Source organism: Gymnodraco acuticeps, unplaced genomic scaffold, assembly GCF_902827175.1.
Source record: "Gymnodraco acuticeps unplaced genomic scaffold, fGymAcu1.1, whole genome shotgun sequence".
Taxonomy (NCBI): Eukaryota; Metazoa; Chordata; class Actinopteri; order Perciformes; family Bathydraconidae; genus Gymnodraco; species Gymnodraco acuticeps.
The window spans coordinates 2131772-2154110 of record NW_022989800.1 but is presented as its reverse complement, the minus strand read 5'-3'; the positions used below and the strand labels follow the sequence as shown (position 1 = coordinate 2154110).

The window sequence follows — 22339 nt, the reverse complement described above, 5'->3', positions numbered from 1 at the left end:
GAAGTCATGAATCAACTGGGGAGATTGTATGGGGATATCTAACCTATAGTAATGATTTGTTTACCCTCTTGCCTGTAGTAACTCATTTTACAGTACATAATAAGGTAGTTTCCTCTTAACACTTATATTGACCAGAATTTCTGGTTTGATTACAATTTATATTCGGAAGGTTTTGAGCACTTTATAAATTATTAATAGCCTGGCAGAGTTTCTTTTCTAACGGCCCGTTAACAGTATTTTATGATGGAAAGAGATATCCAAAATTAAAACATTTAACTCTATGTCAACTAAATGAAAACAATAATGTTGAAACTGGCTTTATCCAATCATTATAATGTCTGGAAATGCATGCAAAGTAGCACATATTTAGTAATATAATGACACATTTTAAACATCACATTTCAGTCAAATGATTGTTATATTGTAAACATTCAAGTTAATTGTAATATCTTAGTAAACACCTTTTCTATTTTGACCTTCAGTATATCCCCTTAAGCATTAGAGATGGATTAAGGTTTTTGTTACTGAAAGCATGCATAAAAAGAGATGGCTTTGAACTTTCATATACACGTATCTGCCTAATACTTGAAATTAAATGAACAATTGCAAACATTAATACCTGTCTGTCATCTGTTCATATGTGTTTAATTCTTGAAGTGCTGATTCCCTATCACAGTTTGTGATATGCTGTCTGTCTGATTTCTTCAGCGTCCTCTCTCCTCTTACATGACCCCCTCTCCAGCCATATCTCCTCCCGGCAGTGCCTGTCTGATCCCGAGGTGTCATCCTGGGTCACCCGTTGTCTTATTAACAGAAATAATGCCCTGCCCAGAGCAGCATCAGCCCATATTGTCTTCAGCCACAACACTACCATGGTGACTTTGCTTTGATGACCCTCTGTAGCAGCAGCAGCAGCAGCAGCAGCAAGTTTCCCTCAGATGAATGCGGCCTGTGCAAATTAATGGCTGCTGTACTGTGGCATTGGGCCTAGCACCATGGGCAAAATGTGCAATTTAAATAATCTCTCAGGCTGTGGAGGAGTCTGGAGAATGGCAGACAAGCTGACTAATAACACAGGATTCAGTAACAAGGGTTGCTCTGATGGTAATGACTCCCTGCTCCGGCAATACCTGATTCTCTGCGAAAAACAGAGTCATCACAGGCGGATGCTGGTATTTAAATCCCTGCAACAACAGTAAAACCCCTGAAATAATTGGGATACAAAAAAGCATTGGGGGAATAAAAACGTGGTGTATGGAGGAATTTTTGATGTAGGAATAATTAATAGTCTCCAAATGTGATAAATCGTGTGGACCTCTGGACCAATATAACCTCATTAGAAATGTATGAAAGTACAATCATCAGGGCTCTCATGAGGCATCAGACTGACGCAACAAATGGTATGTTTTCTCATCTGGAGAGCGGTTTGCAAAAGGAGCGCACATCAGATCTCACAAGTGTCATTTGTGCTCTTCTTTTGTGGAGGAACATTGTGTGGGAGTCAGGCATATTCACCACTCAGTTATCAGAATAACTCTAATTAGGCTATTTTTAACACATCCTTTTAAACAGCTCTTGGGTGTTTACATTTACTAATGGTAGCCTGAGTGAAAAATCATCTATCAGCAAGCATCACCATCATGGCCACTGACACATTAACACTGATCCTCATACCAAGAAATATGGGGGGGGGAAACCTAGCTAGGTTGCTTACACTTGTGCATTCACCATTTATATGAAGCATGTATCAGTATGTGTGCCTATGCTGTATTTTATTTATGTGAAATATTTACAGTTGCACACTCCGTTTCAGACAGCCCAAGCAAACTAATTAAAAGGCACCAGGGATGTTTTGCTCCAGTGAATACAAGACAGCTCTTTCAAGTCAGTGCATTCACCAGATTACACCCTTTGTAAAAAAACACATTTTACATCCGTGTGATTTACATAATTTTCATTTAGTTTACTGTCAACATTAAAAAAACACAGCTCACATTTGAAGTCAACTAACACAACTTTTGGTTGTTGTTCAGCCTGCAAAAAAATCATTTTAATATTCCTTTAGGGACTTAAAGTGTGTCAGAGGTATTCTGCTTCATGGTAACCTTGTTGGGCTATAATGGTGTTTTTAGTCCCATAATGTATCATCATTATATTGCAACAGGGACGTGTATTTTTGTTGTAATATTTGTGGATTGTCATTTAATTCATAAGGGACAGGACAGTCTTATTTTCTGTTGTTACCATCTGAAAAATACAGGCTCTCTTGCTCTATCTAGTGGTGTTTTGGAGGAACAGCTGCTATCTTCTGTTGATATTGGGTTTTTTTTCAAGAAAATAAACTATTCCAAACCCATCAAGAAATGTATCATTCTCTTGGGTCAGCGCAGTAAACCCTGAGGCGGGCCGAGTCTCCTCATTAACAACATTTCAGTGTAGTTATTTTCCAGGGACAAAGCCGCCCCGACAAAACCCTTTTTTTTGGTCATTCTGATAAATAAGTAGTTAAAGGTTTGCAAAAATATATCTGCTCAGGGGAAACATTATTGTCGTAATTCACCCTGAGGTGAATTAATGGTGTGTGCCCTCCAATACAGATACCACGGGATGTTTATTAGATCTTTGTTCTCCATTATATTGCAGAATAACATGTTCTCACAGTAATGATGTGCTAAGGTATGTGATGAACCACACCTCCACAGCCAGCAGGTCATGTTGCCTCTCTGCATATCAGTAATTTGATCTGAGCAACAAACAAAGACTGTCTCTGGGCGACCGGAGCTCACTGCATCATTATTCCTGACAGCAGTTATACCAAGCACACATCCCGGGCAATAATGACAGCAGTTTTGGATCCCTCCAAGCCGTTGTCTGCAGAGCTGCACGTCATCAGACGGCTGAACTCCAGTCTGGAAACTGCACGGGCAAACTTTCCTTATGCTGGATGTCGCGCCCCTGCTGGGCATGTCAACCTGGCTCCTTTACGAAACGATGTCCCCCTGCTGGATCATTGTTGCGGTCATCTCAGCGCTGGAGCGGAGGTAGATCTAGGGGTCAAAGGTCGACAGAAATTCATAGATTTCCAGCATGTGGCCTCTGCACTTCGGGTGCCTCCTGGTCCCAGAGAGAGGGCACAAAGAGCTCCAAATGCCTCGGGTGTCTGTGTTGACCTGAGTGAAGACAAGGCCTGGAACTCCAGGAGGATCCCTGATGCCTCCTTTAGAGCCAGACTCAATGGTAAAATAACAGAAGATTAAATATATATTTGCTCCAAATAACACCATTGATATTAATACTTTATCACAGTTTATGGCAGGTCAGAATTGGATTGTATATTTACAGCAGTCAAAGTTTGCTTAAGACCCCAGGCCCCAAACACTCAGGGGCACAACATAAACTGAAGAATCAATTCATTGAATAATACATCTAAATGAAAAATGAATGTGCAGCTATTTCATTGTCACAGGAGTCTAGGTGATTATGGGAAAAAATGAAAGTAACAAACTAATTCGGAGATAATGGCCTTTAAAGATTAATGTACAAACATTTTGTGAGATGCAACACGTGAATTACACTACTAACATAATACAAGTTATAGATATCAACATGAAACCTCAAAAGTTGATTTATTGAAACATTTATATTTTGTATCACAAGTTAAGATAAGATAAAATAAGATTTACTTGTGACATAATCCCAAATTGGGAAATGTTTACGTTGCAGCATCATGTAAAACAAAATATTCCACATTATTAGAAATAAACAATTATACAATGTAAACATCTGAAAATAGAAGAAAAAACAGTACTAAAAAAATGAAAATATAAAAGTTGACCATGAAAGTTGTCTGTAATGTCTAAAAATGCAGATTAAGGCATTATCTAATCCTAAATACTATCAATGTATTAGAAATCAACAGAAACAAACAAAAAAAGTACATTCATATGCTGGATGTTTCCTTTCCACTAGTCTGAAAGAAGACATGTTATGAAAGCCAAATACCCTCTTAAAATTGACCAGTGCAAAAAAAAAGAACCCAATGTTTTTGTCTGTAGTGTTTCGCCTTAATCATTTTTCAAATAAAATGCCAAGCATTTTCTGCCTCCAGCTTCTTGAATGTTAAAAGAAGTCTTGCATTCTTTAGTCTTATTTGACAGTATATCTTTATTACCTTGGGCTTTTGGCAGACATATACTATGTTATTCATAGACCAAACCATTTTTCAAGTAAGTGGCAGTATAATCAATATTGTTTGCAATCGATCACTTTGATCCCAAAGGGCAATATGTTGTCTGAAAATAATAGTCTCGAATGGCATTCATTAAAAACAAGATTTCATCAGACGTTTGGTTATTAATAAAAAACAACAAGGACTTTTTTCTTACAAATATATGAATCACAGCCTCTTCGGCCAGTCGCTGACAATCAACCCCTTGATGTCTAACAATGACAACAATTTACACTTTAAAAAGGGCCTTGAGGTTATATCTGCACTTCTACCTTTAAATTGTTTATCGTTTGACGTGATTTAATATAGTTTTAGCCAGGACCTTAATTGTCCTTCCCATAGTTTGGTTTCATTTCAAAAGTGTAAAATAACATGTTGTGTACAGTGCCCCCTTCTTCACAATGGACAGGTGTAGTGTTAGTGGAAGGCACATTATTTATAAATCAGGGTTGCCAACTCTCACGCATCTGGCGTGTGACACACGCTTTCACTCTCAATCTCACGCTCTCACGCTGCCCAAACTATTCTCACGCCAAAAACAAGATGAACCGGCGATCGTTTTTGGTTGGTTATTTACAATGTTGAGTTGACAGCTGCTCGAGCTGTCGATCCGCTCCCTCCCCGCCCCCACCACTCTTAACAACGTTAACAGACAGCAGAGCAGTGGGAGCCGGTTGGTCAATCCCCGACCCGTATTGCGCAGATCTAAGATCCAGTAGAAATGATAAAAAGTAAAAGTCTGCTGCTTATTGTTCTACTAGACCAAAATAGAGTCAAAGAGTATATGAGAGTGAGACTGTGTTAATTAATATATTTGGACAATATATAATGGAAACAAACGTGTTTGACTTTCATTAGTGAATGAAACTGTGTGCCCTTTATAGTCTGTGTCCAATATTGTGTATTTGTATATATTGTATATGTATCCTATATATATGCTAAGGTCCCGCTGCTGACACGATAGCAGTCATTTAGTGCACATATGTGTAATTAAACCCATGATATCAAAATCTCACTCCAGCCAGGTACCCAAAGTTGGCAACCCTGATAAATGGTAACACAGAGTGACTACTTTCCCGAATAAAATGTATATATTTCCTTTGTTACCTTGGACACTATTTGTTTGTATGTAAGTATTTCGTTTTACTAAAGCTAAAATATAGTTACATGCTATTTGTTGTTGTGTTGCAGACTCAAATCAAGCTAATTGATAGCTAACATAGCTATTATGCTAGTTCAGGGGTGCCCAACCTTTTTTGAACCGAGAGCTACTTTTAAAGTTGCCAGTCTGCTGAGATCTACCAGTCCAAATAGAGAGGCGTAGCCATTACTACCAGGTAAATACACACTTCTACTTGTATAAAACTGACCTTTGTATGATTAATACTTCATAAAATACTGCAGATCCTTTATCTTACCTCTTTCTAATCTACACACATACAAGTATTTAACTGAAGTTACACAACAGTGTTGTTGATACGGAGTTGGAGTTTATTCCACGTCACATACTACAAGTGGGTAATGTTTTCAAGAAACATTGAACAGTGCTGCCACATATGACACAGGAAAAAAGGAAAGACTCTGAACCCTTTCTTTGCCATTATATAAAAATAGTGTTGCTACAAAAGTATAAATTAGGCTTACTAATAAGACAACTCAGATCTGAAGCTACTCAGGAATCTGCTGTCAAAGTGCAATAAAAAAGACAAAATTATTAGAATCAAACCCTTTTTTTGTTGCATTTGAGTAGATTATAAAAATAAATGCCTTTAAAATAGGATGCAAGCAACACTAGCTTCTTAACCTGAATTGATAATAGACTATAATCAATTTAAGTTTGCATTCTTATACCATTTGTACAATAATTATAATGAATAAGTTCAAACAAACTAAAACTTACAGCTGATTAATAACGGTATCTAACTTGAGTTTTTATTATATCAAAAACCTGTTGAAATGCTACTGTTATTTTTACTGTCCCCCAAAAGCGCGTCAGCAGCCTCCAGGCAGGAATGTTTCTTTCACAACTTCGCCGTCTTTGAAAGACTTCATGTGTTTCGCAAGAACGTGACTGACACGATAAGATGCTATGGTAGCAGCCTTGCTCTTGTTGTTGGGCCTGGTGAAAATGGACTGCTGTGCATTTAGCTGCGATTTCAGGCCCCTCCCCTTTTGGGAGCGTAGGGCAGAATTAGGAGGGAATTCCGTCTCGTAGCTTTTGTGCACTGTTTTGAAATGCCGCTCCTAAATTACCCTTCTTCGATAAAGCCACACTCGCATTGCAGATGAGACAGATGGACTTTGAATTGGAATAGATACACAAATAATCATCCTCCCACTCGGAGTGAAAATTATATATTTTGGGCTTTTTTGCTTCTGCCATAATTGCGGTCTTGTGTGTGTGCGGACTGTCACTCCGACACGGACAACATCAGCGAAATAGTGCCCACTGCCCAACAGCCACCCCCAGACACATGGGGTCACGCCGGCCAATCACAAAGCTTTGATGCGTTCAAGTACATTATTCTGGCACAGGAAGATTATTTTATAGGACATTAACGATAAAACAGAATATTGTTGTTCTATTTTTAGACACATCTCGCGATCGACTGGGAATCTCCCCGCGATCGACTGGTTGGGCACCCCTGTGCTAGTTAATAGCTAACGTTTGTTTCTGCCATGTCGTCACTACATTTAAAACAAAATTGGAGCCTTACATTGAGTCAGTATAACTTTGTGCTATTATTACAGTTTAATATTTGTGTATGTATTAAATAATTCTGGTTTGGCCTTGTATTTACAGGGCCGTATCCAGGATTTCCTAAATACCGAGGTCCAAACATGTTAGGGGGTTCGGGGGATACACCCCGAGATTTTTGGGATTTTCATGATCTAGTTGGGTGCTTTTTCAGTCCTGTGGGGGGTCACACATTGGATAATATATTGATTTCAAATCATGTCAGTGGGCTGACAATGTCAGCATCAATTATTTTTGAAAGTGTAATACATAAGAATCAGTTGATTGTTACGATCTGGACATGCAGATGATTACAACACATTGTCAACATTCACTCTCCATGTCTCTCTCCTTTCCATACCCTGCAGCCTCTCTTCCATCTTCTTTAGTCTCTCTGTCCTCTACTATTTCTCTTTGTTCAACCTCTCCCTCGTTGTTCACTTTTTGCTCCTCCTCACTTGTCGCTCCTGCCAGTGAATTAAAAGCAATTCAGCCATTTAGTTCATTTAACTTGTTTGTTTGCATTTTTTATTTAATTAAAATCTGTTTTGTTTGATTCTCAAAAGAGAACAAAGATGTAAGCAAACAGTGTTTTATACAATTGTATGTTATTATGACATCATAACTGCAATAGATGTATGTTGTTTTAAAATTATGCCTATTGTAAATTAAGACTATTGTTATAGATACATAGATGGATAGACAGATAGATAGATGGATGGGGTTATTAAGCCTACATTCTTTTGTGTGACTACCTCCAGTTCCTCTCTCTCTCTCTCTCTCTCTCTCTCTCTCTCTCTCTCTCTCTCTCTCTCTCTCTCTCTCTCTCTCTCTCTCTCTCTCTCTCTCTCTCTCTCTCTCTCTCTCTCTCTCTCTCTCTCCCTTACCAAAGCTGAGCTTCGACTGACGTAGTATTTTCATTATATCTGAGTCAGTGTAAAAGAAAACAATACAATGTTATATCTTCAATGTTTTACTCAAATTGAAATGAAAGAAAAGCATTACAACGTTTGTTAAAAGGTAATCCTTCTGACATTGGATGAACGTAATTAACTTTAGCTCTCTAGCTAGTTTATTCACGCTATGTAAACCAAAGTATAGCCTATAGCTTCAATATAAGTTAGTGTGCATGTTGTCGGACGTCCACTGACTAACGTAGTGCGTTCACACAGGATCTGCTGGTCCTATGATGTCCTGATGAGCAGGAACACAAGCAGCCCGCTGGACTCAGATCTCTAGATACCTCATCACTCCTCCGTTGCTCCGGTTCAAGTCCGGGCTGCGGAGGTTTGTTGATACATGTCGGCTTCTTCTGTTTGCTTTAACAGAGACTACGTAGTTATGCAGCGCCCCCATTGTCAGTAAATGGAAGTACTACAAAGAACCCCGTTTAGCGCAATTATTTCACAAGTTTTGTTATAGACACAGCTCGCAAAATATCACCGAGGTCCGGACCTCGGTGACCTCAATGGTAGATACGGCCATGTTTACACCTATGATTTACACATGCTAGCTAACCTGACTGTGTAGCCTTGACAAGGGCAGTAGGCTATACTATTAGTGATATAATAAGGTATCTGTGTCTCTTGGTCTAGACACAACACTGTCTTATTAAACTGTCATCTGTAGTTTGCTGTTGGCTCAGTGCCATTGGGATACTTAAACCTGATTCATTTACAAGTCACAGAAAGTGGGAGGAAAGCGAGGTCAATGGGCCATGGAGGATTTTTACTCCAAGACACCATTGTGGCTGATTTAGCCTTGAGAGAATCTGTTAATCGTTTTAGGGAAATTTGTGTGCCTGTTTCCCAACATTTAATAGTCGTCGTGTCATCCTAAGGTTCAAACAATCCTGTTGAAGTTCACCCACGCTCACTGAAGACTAAAGCAGCATCGTTCAGCAGATTCCCTGAAAAAAACACTGGACCTCGGGTAAGTAAGGGTACAAGTACAAAGTATCTTTATTTTCATTGTTCTTTAGTTTTCCTTTTAACTCTCACTCTTATGAGAAAAATCCCATTAATATATGTATTCAATAGACTGCAAACTAAAGCTTGAACTAATGATGGTTCACTTTCTAGAATAAAAATAAATAAATCAGATCAGTGATCAATTAACCACTTCATCATCACAACACAAACACATAGTAAGTATGAAAGAGTAGATGTAATAAGCACACCCGTTGGGTCGCATAAAGCGTAGGCAGGTGTTCAATTTTAGAACATAATCATGATTTATTATTTTGTTTCTGAGCCGCAGTACTTCAATCATAATTACCTTGACATAACATATTCAAGTTTAGGATATGCTTGCAGAGGCTGTAGTGAAGAGTTTAAAGTGTTTTCTTTTTAGTGAGTGGAGGCTTGATTGATGCATTTATGCAGTTTGAGACGTGGGAGGAGAGGGGTTAACACACTGCTGCTTGTCGATGCACAAACACATCAAATTGTTTGATTGATTAATTCGTTTTTATTTAAAAGAGTATATCTTGGATTATGTCTTCATTTTGTCTTTCATTGTATATTTAAACCAGTGATTCTCAAGGGGTCTTGAAAAGTTTTCACATTCATTGATTTAAGATATCATAATACAAATATTCTAAACATTTTCTAAACAAATGCAACACATTTAAATTGAACATTCGTAAAAGTTAAAAGATTGTATTCTAATCGAACACTGAATCTCCAAATATGTTTTATACATGTCTAATATTTATATAATACATTTCTCTTGTGTTGTTCTTTCATATTACTCGGAGCATAGCTGCGGAGATGTAAAAAGGGACATACATCAGGGTTCCCCCAGTATATTCTCTATCTTGTAATGGGTCCTTTGCTAGCAAAAAGTTGAGTTACTCTGATTTAGATTATATCCTGATTTTGGTCTGATCGTCAGTATATCAATCACTTTGGTCCAGACAAAAATGTTGATGAATTGCCCTTAAATTTGATATTTATGGTTGCCTGACATTCCTGACATAATTTGCTCCTGTAGGTATTGTCCACAGTAATAACTGTTACATGTCTAATATGTGTAATGTGTGTAAAGCGCTTTGAGTGCCTTGAAAAGCGTTCTAAATACAAATGTAATGAATTATTATTATTATTTGATATTTATGGTTGCCTGACATTCCCCTTCTACTTTCTGTTTAGTGCTAATGTAGACTCTCTGTCTCTTTTTATCTGAATATCTTGACCTTGATAGTTGTTTACAGTTACTGCAGGGATTTTAATTAAGGGTAATTTGTATGGAGTGGTGTAGGACTCACAGTCATTACAGACCAACAAGTCAGAGTAAATTTACAAGATCATTAGGCTGGTGAATAAGGCAATACTGTTTATATGACAAACTAATGCTCTACTTGTATGAGAATTAAGTTGGAAATTACGTTTTATATACACAGGTTTTTAAACATCTTTATGTCAACTATTTTTTTATTACAGTTTTTCTCGATTGCTAACACACGTTTTTTTTTTAATTGCTCAGTTTCTCAGAACACTAAACACAATTCACAAAACCACACACCCAAAGTGCAAAACACCTCATTTCTCCTGCTAAGAACTGCCCTCAAAACTACATAAACACTTACCAAATGCAAACTTTTGCACCAAATATCACACACTTCATTCTTAATACTAGATTGTTTGACCACCCAGCTACACACTGCTGAGCATAATCTAAAGCACTTTCATCTGTTATGGGCTCTGTACAGAGAGGTTTCTGCAGAGAAAGTTGCTTGAGTTTACAGAAATACAGTAAATGAAGAAATACAAATGAGTTGTTGAAAAAAATCTCATTGTATTCAAAGATAACATTGTGCAACATGCATCTCAGCACATAGTTACGATTCTTCGGATCTCTAACGGCCCGTCCACACAGCGGCGTGCGTTGAAAGCTTCACCGTTCACTTTGAATGGGGTGACGTCACTTTTCGCCGAACTGCATTGTGGGATGCGACGCGGAGCTTTGCTGGCGTGGCTCGCTGCAAAAGTTGAGCAATGTTCAACTTTTGAAGCCTCTGCAGAAGCGTCAGCCAATCAAACCGCTGCTTGTATGTCAGGAGTGGGAGATTCATGTGATTGGTTGTTGGTCGAGTTTCAGACACGCCCGCCGGCAAGCTTCAACGCACGCCGCTGTGTGGACGGGTCGTGAGTGTGATGGCACTGTTTGCCAAAACCCAGTTTGTAAATGCTGCTTCCTGTGCCTCATTGAAAATCCTTGGCCTTCCACCTGCACCTCTTTTTCTCAGTCCTTCAGATAAACAATAGTGGATGGTCAGTGTCTGTGTTGCATAAAAGTGAGTTTACCACAGTAAATTGTGCAGGATTTGTGTACAGTTATAGTATGCAACATGCCAACAATTCAATTACAGTAATGAAGTAAATACGTTTCACACAACAGATATAAGCACTGATATATCATGAGAGTATTCTTCTTTGTCCACGTCCTCCAGCTCTACCTTTACCTCTCATTCTTCCTCCTCTCACTCTCAGCCCACCTCTCCTCCTCCTCTCACTCTCAGCCCACCTCTTCCTCCTCCTCTCACTCTCAGCCCACCTCTTCCTCTTCCTTCCATGTTGGCTTCCATTGTTGCTGTAAGAAAGTTCTCACCTGTGGTCTTTTCATAGTGCTAACATCCGGATTGATGAGCCAACAATTATGCTATCAGGTGTTTGGTCAGGTGGAACGTGTTTCTTGATCATTGGTCCATCTGTGAGGCATTTTGAACATCAGTGTTTTAAACCTGCTAACACGTGACTTTATGTCAGATTCCTGTGTCTTACGTGGAGAAACGTGTGCAGTGGTTTTGCCATGTTTATTTGCAAATTGTGTGAAAAGCTGAAAACGTGTTTAGAGTTTTGGAGATTTGAGCCGATGTTTTGCTCTTTGAGTGTCAGTTAAAATAATAAATTGTGCTTTATGTATAATTTTAGTGTGTTAGCAATCGAGAAAAACTGTAAGATATAAAAAAGAAAGAAATAGATGGTAAAAAACTTAAAAAATCTAAACACAAATATTGACCATTAGGCATCTTGCATCCTAATCTCGCTTGCTGCCTTATTTCCTGAAGAAATATACACTGACAATATAATACAATTCTTCTTTTTTTAAGGATGTCTTCTCTAATGATCTGAGACTGCGGACAGACAACTCAGCGGCAGTTCATCGATTCAGATACACTTCTGCAACACAGAGGTCTGCACACAGCAACCTTTAATGGTCTCCTTTCAATATTAGTAAAGATAAATGAAGCATACATCCCACATTATTCATTATGTATGGTGTCATTTTATCTTGAGGGTTATTAAGAGTGAGTAGGTTTGATTTTGTGATGTCATCAGGGAGCAATGTGTCCTCTTGTCGTGTTAATTGCTGCCCAATGAAATAATGCAGCAAGACTGTAGCCTCCGTGAAGAATTGGCTCCCCACTTAATATGCTGTCTAATATACTTTGTGCAATGAAGAGGGCTGTTTAAGTATTTAAATTAAAGCTAATAACTTTTGGGAATCAAACTACTCAATGACAGTCAAGGCCATCCGTTTTGATGTTTAACGGCTGGAATTTTCCTTTCTTTTTCAGGAGTTATGAGGAAGTTGGCTGGGATGCAAAGTTACCCCGGCGCTTGAAGGCACCAGAAACAACTCTGGAAAAAACAGCGGACCCAGTGAGTGAGCGTCCTTCATTGAGGCGATACAACAGTCAACCTCAGCTGTGGCAGGTAAGCCATGGAGACACAAACTCCGGTGGCCGAAACGTGCCTCCGCACTACAACAGCCCAAAACACTTACATTGGGAGAAACGCGCTTCACTTTGAAAAATTATGCAAATATTAAAACCTCAAATGTGCCAAAACACATGCAAAAGAAGAAACATCTTCACATACTTGACAACCCCTGCGCAGCATTTAGAAAAACAATCACCAACTTGATGAAACATATGCAGTGTTTACTAAAAGCGCAGCGTAAATGAAACGCTGCAAATACAAATCGCAGCAAAAAAAAGTAGCTCAAAACAGAAAATAGGGACACCAAAAAGTGGGGGGGAGTTTTTTACTATCTAGAATAATTGTAAGTATTGACAGTATACAAAACACACTGTTATAGTCTCTCAAAATGAAAAGCGAGTTTCCTTCTAATAAGTATAGTTATATATATATATAGATTTTTGGGAAAGGTATCGTTAACAGTAGGGATGGGAATTTGAAAGCAAAGGTATATTCGAATATTCGACCCCCAAAAAAACGGTTAACCGATTAACCGAAATGTACATATCCTATAAAAAATAAATAAATACATGTTCAAATAAGTATAGAAACCAAGTCGAATTTGTCAAATGTATTGAACTGGTGATCACAGTTTGAACAGTTGACAGCTATAGGCCTACAGCTTTCATGCTTAAAACATAACTTGGTTTTTAAATGAAAGAGGGATCATACACGAACAACATAACGGGTTAGGGCAACGTAACCCGTGACAACAGAGATCAGCAACCTATAACAGGGCCTATGCACAGAATGCAGCTGTTCAATACTCATTCTTGTTTAAGAATATGAGCATGTCTACTCAGGGGAGAGGCAGGTGCGATTCACAATCAGGCCAGCTGTAGAGAAGACCCTCTCAGCTGGAATTTGGGCATAAGATGAGGTTTGAGTCTGCGTGATCTGCGTGTAGGGAGGGGCAGCAGCCATATCATTGGCTAGAACTAGCTAGATCTGATGGATTTGGACATAAACACGAGTGAAGTATAACCGGACGCGAGAGAGAGATCAGCACCTGCAGCTCTGCCCGCTGAGAGGGGCCGGTGAGCGGAGCAAAACACACCTTTAGACCTAACACATTTAGCTATGGCACTGTCGTGTACATTGAATTATTCCATTTGATAATATGTAATCAACTTAGGCACCCCTCCCAAAAAAATATATATTAAGAATACAAATATTCATAATTCATATTCGAACACCTGAATAAATATTCGATTAATCGTTCCCATCCCTAGTTAACAGCGGTGCAGCATTTACCGACGTGAACATTGTCACATGTCTGCAGTATCTAAGTGTGTTGATGTAGTAAAGTGAACGTGTATATGGTTTAAAGAGCGGGGTTTCTTACTAAAGGTCCCTGATAACTTCTGCTAAAAGACCTCTCCTTGCTGTCTTATCCAAGTCTGTTGGAGCAGAGTGGAACAGGCAGCAGCTTCGATCCTGGAGTGATGCCAAGAAACCAATATCATTGTAAGTTTTTAACAAACAAAGACTCTCTTTCTAAGAGCAGTTACATAAAAGGGATAGTTTGAAGTGGGGTTGAATGAGGTAACATCCATAGTGAGTGTATTTTCTACAGTTTGTAGAAACAGACAAGAGTGCTGTGGATAGGTGGTTTTAGCTTCCCGAAAAAGGCCCAAATAATACGAGTTGTAGTGTACACTGTAATTATATATTTATCACCACTTTACCTTTCTGTCGTGGCACTTAGGCTGTTATCTATTGTCTCTTCAAAGCCGCCAGACTCCATTGACAAAAACATTTTACCTCGCAGAACACGGGACGTTGCTGGCCTGCCGCTGCCTCGATCAATGAAGCGTTGACAATCTTCTAAATACAGAGAACACTTCAATTGAAATCAAATTTTCTAGATGGGCCTTTTTGTTAAGGTAATACAATGACTATGGATAAGTACCTCAAACAACCTAACATCTCCCTCAACTATCCTTTTAATAATGATCACCGGCTTTAAAGCAATACCCCTCCCTCCTTTATTCAGCTGCAGTGGATGTCCGAGGTCAGGTCAGATCCCTCTGTACACGTGAGTACATGTTTGAGAGCAAATGACTCACACATATGTTAGCATGAGTTCATGAATCCAATCCATAGTGCACAGAGCTGACCTTGGTGATCTTATGTATGTACAGCGGTACGATCGGCTCTGAGAACATGCATAATATCGACAACATGGACCAACACTTTCTCCCACTGACCCTGAAGAGGAGCGTGGTGCCCCCGTATGTGCCTACAGCGCGGTGAGACACACTTTTATGACGCACACACTCCTTCGCCGCGCATCTCAAGAGTGCTATTAATCCAGCATGAAATATGTTTTGCACTTGAAATGTTTTTTTATTGCATCCAGGGTGACTAAAGCAGATTCTGGAGCAGCCTCAGCCTTTGAAATTCCTCTCACGCGGTGATGTTCAGCCTCCTGTAACAGATCCTGATAAATAATGTGTAAACTTGTGATTTGTGCCAGCCGAACCACCATCCCTGGATATACAGGCAGGGCTGCGTATGCTAACTCTGCTGCTGAGGCTGCAGTCTCCGTCCCAGCTGTCTCCCGGCCTGCACGCTCCTCTGAGTGAGTCTTCACACTAACATTTATGAGGCCACTTAGGCAGCAAAATAAGCCATTATCTGACAAGGACTCAAAGCAAGTGCTATTTTATTCATTACTAGAAATTATTGATCATTCTCATGATATTTTTATGGTTATTTCTTTCTGTTTTGTTGTATTCACTGAGATGTCTTTCTCCCACCATCAGTACATCTACTCAAGTACTGAACTTAAGTACAACTTTGAGGTAATTGTACTTTACCTAAGTATATTCAACTTTATACAAGATTCAAGATTCAAGGCTTTTATTGTCATTCGTACATAGCTACAGTTTAGTTATGTCGATGAACATCTTAGGTCACAGGCTCCTCCAACAGTGCAACACAATAAAACAGATATAACATGTAAAATAATGCAAGTAAATACAAATAAAATAGAATAGAAATAGTGCAATAAGAGTCTATATACAAGTGATTGGAATATGATATATTAGATGAATAATTTCTAAGTAGCAGCCAGAAGAATGTTATGGATGTTGTTTCAACAGTTCAGGTGTTTAACAGATGTTGTTTCAAAGTTCAGGTGTTTAACAGTCTTATTGCCTGTGGGATGAAACTGTCCCTGAGTCTGGTGGTTTTAGTCCTGATGCTGCGGTACCGCCTGCCAGACAGACGGCAGCAGACAGAACAGTTTGTGGCTGGGGTGATGGGGGTCTTTTATAATCCTGAGGGCTTTCTTAATAATAATAATAATTCCTTACATTTATTATAGCGCTTTTCCAGATGCTCAAAGCACTTTACAAATACACATTACACATATCATACATGGTCACCACTGTGGACAATACCCACAGGAGCAAGTTCAGATGAAGTGTCTTGCCTGAGCCGCTGGGAGTAAAGGTCCTCCATGGATGGCAGCTCCACTTTTTACTCGACTACATTGAGGAAGGCAATAGTGTACTTTTTACTCCACTGCAATTATTTGAAAACGTTAGTTACTAATAGGTTCAGATTATTCACGAATACAAAATTCAAAGCCACTCATAAATAAACATATTGACATATTATTATAGGTAAGATATCCAGCAAGAGTATACAGTATAAAGTAATTTAATCAAGCACCTTTATTAGCTTTAATTAACACATTTTAGTATTTTAATATATGTGATTCTGAAAAAAGTACTTTTGCTTTTGAAACGTTAAGTATATTTTGATGCAAATACTTTTGTACTTGTATTTAAGTAAGATTCTAAATGCAGGACTTTTACTTGAGTATTTTTTTAATTCGATATGGCCACTTTTAGTCATTTTTTAAAATATTTTTTATATTAATACTGCCAACCACTTTATTTTTGCATTGGTGTAAATCATAGCTCTCCACTGGAGGGCGCTCTAATGCTCTCCACTGATACCATGCCTCCAGTTATATTCTGGCTGCAGCACACAGATGTGCTCATTCAGTACTTTACTGCTATTCATTGGAAATGAAATACAGCTCAGAGTTATCATCGTTGATATTAAGACGTCAGAGGGTTAGAAAATGTAGGACAATTTGTTTTCACAGCTTTATTTTTCTTATTCAAAGTACTATATAATGCTTTTTTAGAAGAAAGAATTTTCTTACATTTCATTTCAGGAGTATAACTTTCTTGAGATGTATTATCATTACCCAAAAAGCAGCTTAAGTAGGGCCGCAAGTAAAGATTATTTTCATTAATGAATATACGAATAGTTGTTAGCACTCTAAAATGTTAGACAATAGTAAAAGATGTTGGTCTGTGTTTTTAAAAGCACAAGATGACGTCCTAATTGTCTTGTTTTGTCCAAAAAACAATGGATAAAGATATTACATTTACTGTCAGGAAGGATTTATAAAAAACACAAGATATTTATATTTAAGAAGCTGGAATCAGAAACATCTGATTTATATTTTGAGTTTTTATTTAAAATTACAGATGAATGGATTATCAAACAAGTTAGCAGGTAATTTAATATTTGAATATTATCAATATATATTTGCAGTACTAACCTAAAGCATGAATTGGTTGTTTAACAAATCAGTAAGAAATCAAGAAAATAACATGTATGTTTGTTAATAGACATTTTAAGAGAAATACAACAGGATCAAATCCCACTAGACTGATTGGTAAACGGGCTAGCACAATGACTTTTATATTACTGTTATTATAATATTTGTTTTTTCTTATTAAGTATTTGAGCTTTTCTTCTTTATATGTATTTGACTGGCATTTCTTTAGGCTTTTGCATCAGCTAAATGTGTATGGTATTGTATTGGATGAGTGGGCCGGTGAGATACAAGTTAATGGTCAGTTTGTAAAGACTACAGTAATTGGAAATGTTCAGCCAGAGATTAAAAAAACAATGGATGTCGTTCCTGAAGACAGACAGGAGGGAAATTGGAAGTCTTGGAAAACTGGGGAGAAAATGACAAGAGGGTTAATTTGAGGGCAAAATAACATTATTGCATAGAGGAGATTTTAAAGCAGATCATGCCATCAAGAGCAACGGAGAATATTTAATTGAAGAAAATGTAACATATTAACAGCAATAACGTCAGTGTACATGAACCAAGTGGAAGCTTTTAACACTCAAACCTCCCTCCGCTCTGGGAGTGTTGCCTGTCTGTTAAGGAGGTGCAACCTGTTTCCTAGTCGGGCCCCAGTTGCGGGAACTTTACCGTCTTTTGGAGCAGGCATCTCCAGATGGCTGGATCCAGAGCAGCTCGTGGTAATCGTGGTTTTTCACAACCTAGATCCATTTTCCTGGTGCTGAGATCTGTTTCCTCTGCTGATTAGGCTGGCCTCCCATATTTTTTCCCCAAAACAGAAAAAAAGACAAGCACTTGGATTGATTAACTGTCTGTTGCAACGGTCAGACGTTCTCAGGATCTCTGCCTGCCAAAGCTCACTCTTACACAAGTGCCTGGTGTTTTTTTAAGTATCAGTGTGTAGCAGCCTTTGGTGTTTACTTGATCTAAATAAATGAGGATTTTCTGACTCAAAATTGTGATATTTTCACAGGACAATCACTGAATTGGGGAGTCCTTCTTTTGGCCACGCAGCCCCCCTGTCACGAATGGTGACCGCCACGACCCCCTGCAACCCCTTCCTGAGACCTGCACTTCCTGTCAAACACAAGCAGCCGGGGAGGCTTTAGACAAAGGCGATGAGAAAGTTTTGAAGGTGTCTGCTTCCATTTTATGCCATCCAATCTGTTTGTATGAATACGTCTATAATGATGTGATGTCAGTGACTGATTCGGAGAGAGTTGGAGAATAATGAGATGCCCCATTATCATAATTTCCCTGATTTAGATGAGTGGTTTTCTAACTCTGGGTAGTGAGCTCTCGCATTGTCCTCTTAAACATTCGCTCTCTCACTGACTCACTTGCCTGCTCACTGTGTGTGTGTGTGTGTGTGTGTGTGTGTGTGTGTGTGTGTGTGTGTGTGTGTGTGTGTGTGTGTGTGTGTGTGTGTGTGTGTGTTTGTGTGTGTGTGTGTGTGTTTCTATCAAGAAGGGCAGAGAAAGGGTCCACACACAGAACATATTTAGGGAAGTAAGGATTTGATGCACTAGTGAGATAATTAACAGTATAAAAACCAGGTATTAGAGATGCATTATGAGTCATATTTTTTTTATTAACTTTAGATAATTTGCTCAAGAAGTACACATTAAATGCATTCTGTAGTATGAGCTGCACACATCATTTAGAGGCTTTTGCTTCTCTCGATGTGACTGCAATGCAAATGGACATCATTATGAAGTGCCTGCCAGCTATAGCTCTATGTCTGTGTTTTGCCGCTTCGCGCTTAGACAGGAAATAGGGAAGAGCTGGTTTTCCTGTCTCTCTTTATCTATATGTTGTTTGATTTACATTTCACGAGGATTTCTACTTGAGCACGCTGCTGATTTAGGTTAAAGGTTCTGTGATCACCGATGCATCACAAGTCCCATCCACATCGCAACTACATTATCTTATTGTCATTACGTTTAAAAAAACATACAGATTTAGGGCTGCAACCAATGATTCAGTTCAATGATTTGCTGGATTCATCCATAAATGGTATATAAAACGTTAGAAAAAGAGGAAAAAACATCCATCCCAGTTACTCAAAGTCCTAGGTCATTTCTTGTTTTTGTCAAAAACTCAATTTAATATTATATAATCCATAGAAAAGCAGGAAAAATCCACGTTTGAACTGCTAAAAATACAATTATCTGCTATTTTTACATTTAATTACTTTAACAAATAGTGAAATCAAAAAAAGGTGCATGCAGAATATTCTACCAAACACTTTGTCGACTGAATTGCAGCAGCAGAAGCGGAGATATACTGAGTCCTGATCTAGTTTCCTTTTTTAAAACAGTGGAAAGCACCCTTCAGATCTCCAGGAGACATAGAGTAGTGTTTGGTCAAGTTGCATTAATAATGTTATCAATGACTCATTACGCATTGACAATGCATTCAATTACTTTACTTAGTTACTCAAAGGTACAATTAACAATCTTTATGAATTCGATTTGGTCAAAGATGGCTTCAAAGATTTAGAATCCTCTACACTTCATGTCTAGTGCCATGTGTAGAAAAACTAAACCAAACATTATTCGAACAAGCCTGCCTTTACGTTTTAGTAATAGCAGTCCTGTCCTCACAGTGAGGCCACAGCCTTCACACGTCCAAAACTGAACAGATGACTCCAAAGGCTAATTGGCAATTTTGCCAAGCCAGCGTAGAATTCTAATTTTACTAAAGTCACTTTTAAGTTACCAGGATTCCCATTTCACCTTTTTTAGATGCCTCCCAACACCTCCACTAACTCGAGCTTACATGGACTTGTCCTTCTCTCCTCAGACAACTGAGAGCAAGCTGATATCCGCCTCCATCAAACTCCTGGTAAGACAGTACAGTCCTAAACTTAAAGAACAGCAGCATCACTGGGTTTAGTAACTGTAATGTAATGACTGAATTCCATTTGCAGTTTTATCAACACAATATACTCTTCCTGCCCGACATTGGTCGCAATTTATTTGAACACAATGTTTCATTAATGATCAGTGTAATAAATAATACTGACTAAGATGTATCTGTTCCTTTACAATGCACTAGACTTGAGGGTGCCCTCCTGGTGATTGACGTCCAGTAACCACCAATTAATGTGCTGGACAATCTTCACTTAAAGCTACATTTAGGAAGCCAGCCTTCAATATGATCCCCCACTATTTAAATAGAGGAATTAGCCTTCATTATTGAGGACGTTTGGAGATGTTTTTGACAGTTTGACAGTATAGTTTGACATTTTGGAAAATACACTTATTTGCTTTTTTGCTGAGTTAAATGAGAAGATTGACAGCGCTCACACACAGGGAAACTGGAAACAGGACAGCTGCTAAAGCAGCTCTGTCAAAAGGTTGAAAAATGTACCTTTCAGCACCTGAAATAAATAACAAATACACATTTTGACATCTCCGGCTAGCTCTTATCCCAAGACATGGAAATAACGTCAATATTTTCCTCCAACTCTCAGCAAAAGAAAAATAATTTCCAAAATAATTTCTTTAAAATGTTGTATTGTACCTGCGTTTTAATGTTTAGTGTTGTGTTGAAACCATTCAAAACTGCATAAACCTCCTTATAGCAACTCTGTTTTCTAAACGCGCCCCCCTCCCCCACCTTCAGATTTTCCAGCCTGTGGTCTGAATCTCATCACCGACTCCTTTTGAAAACAGGCTCACAAACATCATGATTGATTCAGCCCCTATCCTCCAGGATCTCTCAATGCCTGCCTGGGCTGCAGATTAATTTCCTCTCCCTCATCTTAATTTTTACTCATCGCCGCTCCATAAAAAGGCTAAATGTCAAGCATGCCTGACTCCTTCTAGTGACACGTCTATTCCAGCAGATAATTACCATAAGGAAATAGATGCTTTAGTGTGCAGAGGGGGAATTTAATTTACTCTGACATCCTCACAGCATAATGCATTCCTAAAGAAAGAGAGTTTTTCAGTTTGCAATTGACTTTATAGATAAATTGGACTATTTAATGTGATTATCAGTCTTGAACGCCTTTGACTTATTAAGGTGTTGAAACCAATTAAGGGTTACATGCTGCTCGTGCTTCCAAATGTGAAACCGTGAATACTGCTTAAAGATCCATGAAATAAGAAGCAGCCGGAGCCTATTGTTCCGTAGTCGACCGGATACATCGCCTGATGATGTCTTGAGTCTTGCCAGGTAATGATATTAATTACAGCAACACGGCTGGCTTCAGGTTGTGGATTAACCCGGAGGAGCTCAGGGTTATGTTTGATTTGCCGCCGCGGATTACAGCAAGTAGTAAAACCTTAAAGGCTGCAGAATTAAGTCACCTTGAAAAAGCCCTCTGCACAAATCTGCTTCAATTTGAAGGCACATTTTCATAAAAATATTGTTAGAGCCAGTCTTTTGTTTTGTAAAAAGGGCCAAATATTGTATAAAAACTACAATTCCCACAGCGCCAGCCTCTAAAGAGACATAGAGATGGGCAACCTGCACTGACCAAACTGAAACGTTGAGTTTAATTAAATGTTATGTCAACAGATTATGTTCAACTTAATATTATTGCTTTCGACTAACCCAATACAGTTGTGTGACATTTGTTGTCATAATAAAATTAATTAATTAAACTCAACGTTTCAGTTTTTTCAGTGTGTGCCATCGAGACACAGTATTTAACAACAGAATGAAGATTCAAGATTCAAGACTTCTATTGTCATTCGTACATAGCTACAGTGTAGTTATGTCGATGGAAATCTTAGGTCTAGGGAATATTAGAAGGTTAGACCTCTACATGTGAGAATACATTGAGGTGATGAATGTGGCATCATGCGACTGTATGGACTGTCGTTACATTTCCCTAAGTGACTGTTTAACTGTAATGAAATGTGTTTTTTATAAGTATACATACAAAGATTGTTTTTACATTAAGTTGCTCCTCTGTTTTGGTCACAGGTTGCTTAATGAATGAACAGCTTCATCCCTTTGTATCCATC

General features: G+C 38.5%; 1 protein-coding gene across 1 annotated transcript; it reads left to right on the top strand.

Moving 5' to 3' along the window:
* Positions 1 to 2837: 2837 nt before the first annotated feature.
* LOC117551735 (spermatogenesis-associated protein 48) lies at positions 2838 to 18466 on the top strand. Its single transcript, XM_034224722.1, has 9 exons — positions 2838 to 3237; positions 8806 to 8897; positions 12079 to 12161; positions 12547 to 12685; positions 14130 to 14197; positions 14727 to 14768; positions 14875 to 14982; positions 15210 to 15314; positions 18331 to 18466. The coding sequence occupies exons 1-9, from the start codon at positions 2838 to 2840 to the stop codon at positions 18464 to 18466; spliced, it is 1173 nt and encodes a 390-aa protein (XP_034080613.1).
* The last annotated feature ends 3873 nt before the right edge of the window (positions 18467 to 22339 follow it).